This window comes from Macadamia integrifolia, chromosome 8 (genome assembly GCF_013358625.1).
Source record: "Macadamia integrifolia cultivar HAES 741 chromosome 8, SCU_Mint_v3, whole genome shotgun sequence".
Taxonomy (NCBI): domain Eukaryota; kingdom Viridiplantae; phylum Streptophyta; class Magnoliopsida; order Proteales; family Proteaceae; genus Macadamia; species Macadamia integrifolia.
In genome coordinates, this window is record NC_056564.1 from 14,972,501 (window position 1) to 14,980,584 (window position 8,084).

General features: G+C 38.6%; 1 protein-coding gene across 2 annotated transcripts; it reads left to right on the top strand.

Moving 5' to 3' along the window:
- The first annotated feature begins 3,524 nt into the window (after positions 1-3,524).
- LOC122087308 lies at positions 3,525-7,602 on the top strand. Of its 2 annotated transcripts, none has more exons than XM_042656389.1 (3): positions 3,525-5,847; positions 6,126-6,331; positions 6,576-6,735. In XM_042656389.1, exons 1-3 carry the CDS (start codon positions 3,611-3,613, stop codon positions 6,590-6,592), a joined length of 2,460 nt encoding a protein of 819 aa, XP_042512323.1. In that variant the 5' UTR covers positions 3,525-3,610; the 3' UTR covers positions 6,593-6,735. The 2 variants fall into 2 exon arrangements, with proteins under 2 accessions (XP_042512323.1, XP_042512322.1); XM_042656388.1 differs by having other exon boundaries at positions 3,527-5,847; positions 6,126-6,317; positions 6,576-7,602.
- Positions 7,603-8,084: the final 482 nt, after the last annotated feature.

The following is an 8,084-nucleotide window of genomic DNA, read 5'->3' on the forward strand; positions in this document are numbered from 1 at the left end:
AAAAAAAAAAAAAAAAAAAAAAAAAAAAAAAAAAGATGAAAAAACCACTGAACCGAAATAGGGTTTTCCACTTTTCCCATCTCTCTCCCCAATTTTTCGCCTCAAGACTCAACCGCTCAAACTCTTTGTTTGGCATTTAGCGGCTACCCAAGTACACAAATATTCTTGAAGTCCTGAGTCTCTTGAATCTCTTCTTTGCTGGTTGTAGGCACACGAACACAAGTATATCTTCTCCTTAACCTTTGTTTTTTTTTTTTAAAAGAGTTTAGTTCTTCAAGCTTTGAATTTGAATCCTTCATTCCTTTTAACACCAGCCTATGGTCTTTAACTATTAATGCTATTTGAATCTGAATCCTTCTAGCACCATTCGTTCTAGTAGGTTTTTCTTGAGTAATTGTTATGTCAAAGGCACCATTTGATATATATGGATCTGAACCTTTTAGCACCGTTTGATTTATTTGGATATTGCTTCCATAGTGATTTTCCCATCTTGAAATAACCTTAAATTTCCCATCCTAGAAAGTCATGCATATTTTAGTGAATCTGAAACTGTTCAAGGATGCGTCCTTCCTCCACTCCAAATGGAGCTCCCTCCATGGTGAGATAGATGAACCCACCTTTGGGTTATATAAAGGTAAATTGTGATGCTGCTTTATTTAGTGGAAAATCAAAAGGTGGTTTGGGGATTATCTACCGGAATCACTTGGGGTCATCAACAAAAAGCACTTTCCGTTGCACACTACTTTGCATTAGTTCTTCAAGGTGAGATTCTAGCTATAAAATGAGCCCTTTCTCAAGCTTTACATGTTGGTTACTCTCATCTCCAAGTTGAAAGTGATGATTTGGAGACTATCAACTTCATCAATGACCAAGGCCGAGTACCTCCACTTGACTCATTAGCAGCTCTATCTGATGTACACCTCTTATCTAATTCATTTGTATTTGTTTGATTTCATTACATTTTAAGGGTTACGAACCATGTTGCCGATACCCTTGTTAGGAAGCCCCTGACTATCGTGTGTATGACAGATTAACCGCTTACCACTCCTTGGCTTCATGAACTATGCTCGTCTAATGCCATTGGCTATACACATGCTTATCAGTAAATTTCGTTTCTAACAAAAACAAAACAAAAAAAGCTGTTCAAGGATGGAGCTTGCCTAGGAGAATAATATATACCAAAAGATGATTATGATTGGATAAGCTCTATACTCTCTACTTATCCATCCTCAATGGATTAGACCAAGGAAAAAGTATTAGAAGCAGCGGCAATATAGGTGAATTTGCATGTTTTGATCTCCAAGATACTATAAATTATAAAAATAATATCCAATTTTTTTGTTTGACTTTTATTTCTGTAAATGAATAATTCTCGAATCCAAATCCAAATCCGAATCCGACTTTTATTTTGTCTGCTTTTTTTACGTAACCTATAAATTAATCAATCGAATTATTCCGAATAATTCTTCATCCGAATTTGCTAACTAGGGTTGTGAGTGTTCTTTCTCTCTAATCAATTTGAAAGAGGTGTAAAGACATATGACTGTTACCTTATTCTCTATTGATAGTGAAATAAATCTCATTTCACCTGGGCAATTACAATCTGCTAAGCCACGTAAATCTTTGTATAATTTGTATATTTGCAATTTCTTTTTGTGTTTTTTTTTTTACATCGTTTTAGGTTGTCATTTATACATAATGGTCAATATTAGTCATGTATCAAATTCCATAACCTAATAGTTCTGAATTTTCAAAGCTCTATTCTAATATGGTGAGGCTCCTCTACTATGCAATAGAGGCAACGGCAACTCAGATCCAACACCCTAGAGCAACTCGAGACACGTGCCCTTTTTCGGGTTTTGTGCCAAGGCACTCCAAGGAGTTGGATTTGAGCTACCACTCCGATTTTGCAGTAGAGGAGCCGAATCCATTATAATATTGGGAGAGAATTCTCTAAGCAACTGACAGAGGTGTTGAGGTGCTACACAATGGTATCTTACATTGAAATCGAAGCTATCCCTGCGGGACATAATACAAGGGAAAAAATGTGAAAATAATCAAATTTTAATGAAAAAAATATACATAGGGGTAATTTTGTAATTATATATATGAAGAACTGTCATTTACAGATTAGGAAAATTCCGTCCATTTTTTTCCAGAATGTAGCTTCTTCCCTAACTGGAAAAAAAAAAAAAAAAAAAAAGAGTTAGCAAATTTGGATTCGGGAATTATTCGGAATAATTCGGTTGTTTAATTTACGAGTTCGGTCAAAAAATGGTAAAATAAAATATGGATTCGGATTTGGGAATTATTCTTCTACGAAAATAAAATTCGTACAAAAAATTTGGATATTATTTTTATAATGTATTGTTTCTGTTTTATGTTATTAAGCAATTAACTTGATACGTCTTCCCATTTTTCCTATTTGTTGAAAAAACCCGGCCCAACCTTATGCCCCATTACCTCAGCACATAATCGTAGACTCGTAGTCCCTACCAAGCCCTATAGAGTTCAACCCAACCCAGCCCTAGATTGACCTTGGTTGGGCCGAATTGGCCCTAATCAACCCTAGCAACCCTTTATATTTTGTTCTAGCTGATCAAATCCGCTTCTTAAAAGAAATAATAATAATAATAATAATAATAATAATAATAATAATAATAATAATAATAATAATAATAAAGAAAGAAAGAAAAAGTATTAAAAAGGGGAATTCCAATTTCCAAGAACACTTCAAAGTTCTAAATTGCTCGTTGGCCGTCCACGATATTTAGGTGTGACCGTGTGAGGTTACCGTGTGAGGTTATCTTTCGTGTTTGATATATGGACATTTAACATTTAACAATTTCCGACCAATTAAAAAGACCAAACTTTCTCCTATTTTGGAAGTCTTTTCTTCTCTTCTTTGTAATCTATTCCCTTCCTTCTCACTCTATCTCTCTCCCACATTGGTTCTTCTGCTTCTAATTCTAATACAGAAACTTGAGACATTCACAGTACTCTCAAGAATGGATGCAATCAGAGAACAAGCTACGAAGCAACAACAGGCATTGAACTCTAATCTTATCTTTACCGTTACCATAATCAATTTGAGTTACTAATTTTGAGAGATCTCTCCATCCATCGATTTGAGTTACTAATTTGACCTTGGTTAGCTGTCTTTGTGTACGATCAGGTTTCTGGCTTTCTGCAGCTCATTCATTTTATTTGTTTTGTTTTAATAGCTTAGGTTTAGGGTTAGGGATTGTTACATTGGCATTTGCAGTTTGAGTTAAGGATTTTGCTGTCGATCTTGTGATAGGACGATTGAAGACAGAAAATCCTATTTGTTCGATTTTTTTTTTTTTTTCTGAAATTCTTGAGTGGGTTTTAATTCGGTTAGGCCGATTTTTTCGGGGTTTTTAAACAAAGTAGAAAAAGTCGCGACTTTTACCGTTTTATTTTTATTCGGATTTGGTCAGAATTCTATTCGGCAGAATTATTCGGCGAATTTATCAACTAGGCTCCCGCCTTTGCCCCCTCTGATGACCGCTAGTTTTTTACAAACTAGATCAAAGCTTGGAGCCTCCAACTCCGCTTCTCTCTCTGCTCGGGCTGTTGTTGTGGAGTCATGGAGGAGGTTTTAGATTTCTCCCAAACTCAACGCATCGTCTTCCTCATTGATCTCCATCCCCTCCTCTACCTGCAAAATCCTACCCCTTACATCACTTCTATAATCAGATCGGCTCAAGCTCTCCTCACATTTCCATCTCTATCATCCTCCCTCTTCGCATTCAAGCTCTTCTTCTCCTCTCTCTCCCCAATCCTCTCATCTTCCAAGCTCCACCACCTCCTCGGAAAATCTTCCTCTTCTTTCTCCTTCGACCGCCCCGCTGACACACTTCTTCACCTCTCTCAAACCCTAACCTCCTTTCCTGATTTGCTTTCGGAAGCCCTAATTTCACCTCCTCAGGCCTCGTTCACCGCCAGCTCGCTGCATCAGTTATTTCACGACTACGCCTGGGAGTACCCACTTCAAGATTTTATTGGTAAGGCGAATGGTCTTAATGTTATTCGTTCGAATATGATTCTTTTGTTCTCACCCATTTCTAGATCTTTGAAATGTTTATCCGATTTCATGAATGTGGGAATTGATGATGAGGCACTAGTATCTTTCCATGCATTTTCTGATAAGTTCGTTAAAAATTTTAGCTCTTTAAGTGAAGGATTTGTCGACAGAGACATACACTTCAGTTGGGTAGACGTCAACTATGAACATGACATCCAAGAACAAAGTGTTGAGAGAGATAAAATACCTGCTTTAGGGTTTCTTGATAGGGGGATTAAGAGCATGGGTTGGGGATTTTATTCAACAGATGCAATTTTGTTAGGTTCTGCTCTCATTCCTTTCGGGTTGATTTACCCAAACATCGGGTGCTATTTGACGGGCTTTAATTACAATAACTGCCGCTACACTGCTCGAGCAGAATTGAGTCTTCAAATACCAGATGTCCGCGGGAAACCGTTAGAATGCAAGTGCTGTGATCTCGAACTACTTGATCTGAAGCAGCTAGCCAGGCAGCAATCTTACGATGTTATGGGGCCTCTAGGGTCTGTGAATTCAGGTACTGGGGATTCTAGTCAAGAGGAATCATTTTGGAGATTTGTCGGGGATGGAATTACCAAGATCCATGTCACAGAGGTGAGAAGGAACACGGAAAGCTCAGGTCCTAAGGGCTGCTTTAGTGATTTTGTTTTACTGCGTGCTCTCTCAGGGGAATATGGGAAAGATCAAAAGACAGAAACTTCAGGTGGGTTTTTTGCAAATAAGATTCTAGCAATGCTAAAGGATGAAACAACTGAGTTCGTATTGTGCAGGCGAGCACCCATCTGGCAACTTCTTCTCACTTTTCTGTATAGGGAAGGGTACTGGGCCGTGGTTTCTGTTTCAAAACGGAACGGAGGTTGTTTTATGGGAATCTTAAAGCCATTCACAGTTCATTCTGCTATCCTCTCTATAATAGGTAGTGGGCTCTCCCCCCATGATATTGTAAGTGATTCTGTTCAGGCAGATGGTGGAGTACTTAAAAATACTGCTGATTTAAAGCATTCGAGCAGTTCAACCGCTGCCCAGTCTGATGCTTCGTCTTCTAACATGTCCTTAGTAAAGGATACCAAGGATAAAAGAAAAAGGAAGAAAAAGCATGCGACTATGCTTCAAGATTTCACATGGTGCTCCTTCTATAAGGCAGTCCATAACCACCTCGAATTGGACTTAGAAGATGTGTATTTTGATAGAAAATGTAACGACTCTAAGAAGCTGAGATTCCTGAAATGCTGGATGAAACACATAAGGAAGTCAAGTCATTGCTGTCCACTTGAACCAAATGAACTTAAATCATATCCTGATATTGAAAAGGAAATGGAGGGAAGACTAGTTGGTTCACAGAAAGAAAGTGAACAGCCTGTCTCATCTCCTCTCTCAACTGGAGAGGCTTCTTCCCTTGGAGCATCTGGAATGAAGGAAGAAGTTGCTTCTGTTTCTTGCTTAGAAACACCAGAAGCCTTCTTTGGGAGTATTTCTCAGAAGATTCAGAATGGTCTTGAATCTACTGAAGTGGACCTGGGAGCTTTGGCTGAGCGGCTTTTAGACTCGTCTATCCATTGGTTGTGTTGGAAGCATGAATTAGATACCAATGCACCTGAGGTCCATCCACATGGTGCTTATGGTGGATTGGTTGCTGACCTGGTAAAGCTTTTCCTGAAGGAGCCTAAGGATTTAGCAGCAAAGTATAAGGGTGTTGATCCATCATCTCATGCAGTTGAGCAAAGTCCAGCCATGTACAGCTCAGAAGATATAGTTCGAGAGTATCCTTTCGTACTGGATTTCCTTATTTGCATTTACCTATACATGTTTCTGTTTATGCTTGTGTAGATTTGATTAATGGGCAGTGAAGGAGAATTTGATTGTACAGATTTGGTTGATGGGCAGTGAAGGAGAATTTTCTTTTCTCATGTGTCTGAATGAGTTATTTAATTTATATATATATATATATATCTTTTGTTTTTTTCTTATGCAAACTGAAAGAATTGGATTTAATACTAATGATTATAGATGATATTAAGTCTTCCTTAACGATGAAAAGGTATGAGCTGCAGATTTTGTTTCGTATGGAAATGCTCCGATCAAAGATGAGAGGGTATGTTGAAGAGACAATGAAAAAAAAGATGGTGAAGCAGATCTGCTCCCTCCTAGAGATCATTCCATATCATTTGGCAGGAGGGGTTTTTGGTGATGTTAGCCTTGATGCATATGTAGGGAAGATCATAAAAACCAGGTTCGCTCTCAATGGTATCCATTCACCTTTACCTGATATTTATCTCTTATGCAAAGATAACTCTTCTCAAGTCTTTGTTCAGCTTAATTAGTCACTGGTTTGGTGAGATAGGCCATATAGGTTCCTTAAGAAGGATGGTTTAACATCTATTGAACTAATCCTTAATTATTTTAATTTTAGAAGGAAGAGTAGGCAGCAGCTTCCTTTAAATTAGGTGATCAGACTAAAGCATGTTTAATTGTATTGGATAACATGCAGGTATTCACACTGTCTAGGAGATGTGGTAGGTAAAATCTACACTCGAATGGATTTATTGTTGTTTGAGGACGAAGGTGTATCTCTTGGGTCCCAACTCAACAGTGAGGAGAGTGACCAACCTTGGAAGGGTGTAGTGAACAAAAATGAGGTACATGGGGAAGCCAAAGTAGGCAATGGATCCCCTTCCTTGGAGGATGAGTCACTCCAACCACCAGGAAAGGACTCCAATTGCCTGCAGAGAACTAGGGATGAAGAGCATCTGCAACAGTTGATGGAAGCTCAAGAAAGGAGAGAGAGGGCTAGGAGGTTTGCGTCTTTCACAAGCTGGGTGCCAGATCTGCAGAGGGTATGGGCCCCAAAGCAAACGAAGACAGTGACAGCAAAGCATGAGACAGTGTGGAAACTTCCAAAGAAGAAGAAACGGCGAGAGGTCAGCTATGATGTTGTCTGTGAAACCCCAATGGTGGAGAAATGTGGCAGCATTAGAGGTGAAGTGCAACCTAGTTATGGGATTAACTCCTGTAGTTCAGTTTCTAAGGTTTTGTTTCCGGATGAAGGCAATGGAACCGAGAGCAACTGCTTGATCTAGAGGCCCTGAAAAAAAAAAATACCATATTTGGATGCCTGGTAGGGCATGCAATGGTTCTAATAAATGGACAACCAATATACTGGGAAGTGGGAAGAGATCGATTCTAACTGTTCCTACCCATGTTTTACTGTGAAACATGGCATTTAAATGATCTTAACCATTAGAAATGTGCCATGTCTCCTCTAATTTTTTTGTAGTTCTATTTATAATCTAATTGAAATGGCAATGCCACTAACCCCTTTTTAAAAATTGCTCAGATTTGTCATCTGAGTGTAAATCTCTTGGAAGCACCCATTACATTCAGATCCAATTTTCTTTCTCGTTGGTTTGTCATGTTTGGCTTGCTACCAGCAATTGGCTTCAGTGACCGTAATCTGTTTTAAGTCCCATCTGTGCTTATGTAAACTTGATAATGAGACAGTCTTTCCATTTGCTTCATAACTTGACCGCTTGCACAGGTCAGAGCTTGACTTTGCCTGCCTATTAATTTTGCGGAGTTTTTGATACATGTTTACAGGCCTGGATGATAATAATTTTGAGCTCCAGCCTCCTTAAAAGTTATATTAGCCTCTGGGAACCTTATTTTTGCTCAAACTCTTCTGTGAGTATTGAAGAGCCGAAATGCTCTTTTTTTTTTAATTTCTTTGGTCTTCTATTCTTCCATTTGTCTGTTTCACTCAAACTATACTGCCTTATGAAGTCATCACAGGTATCTTGTATCCACACTATAAAGGGGACCTTAACATAATGTAATTTTCACCTCACCATGCCTCAAGCTTATTACATAAGTAAAGCGGATTTGCATACAAAGCTTTCTCTAGAAGTGAAGTTAAGCTTCCCCTTGCCAAAAGGGGGTTAAACTTCCCTATCATGACACCCTTATACTAGGCCCATTTGGGATGGGCTAATAATGGGTCTGG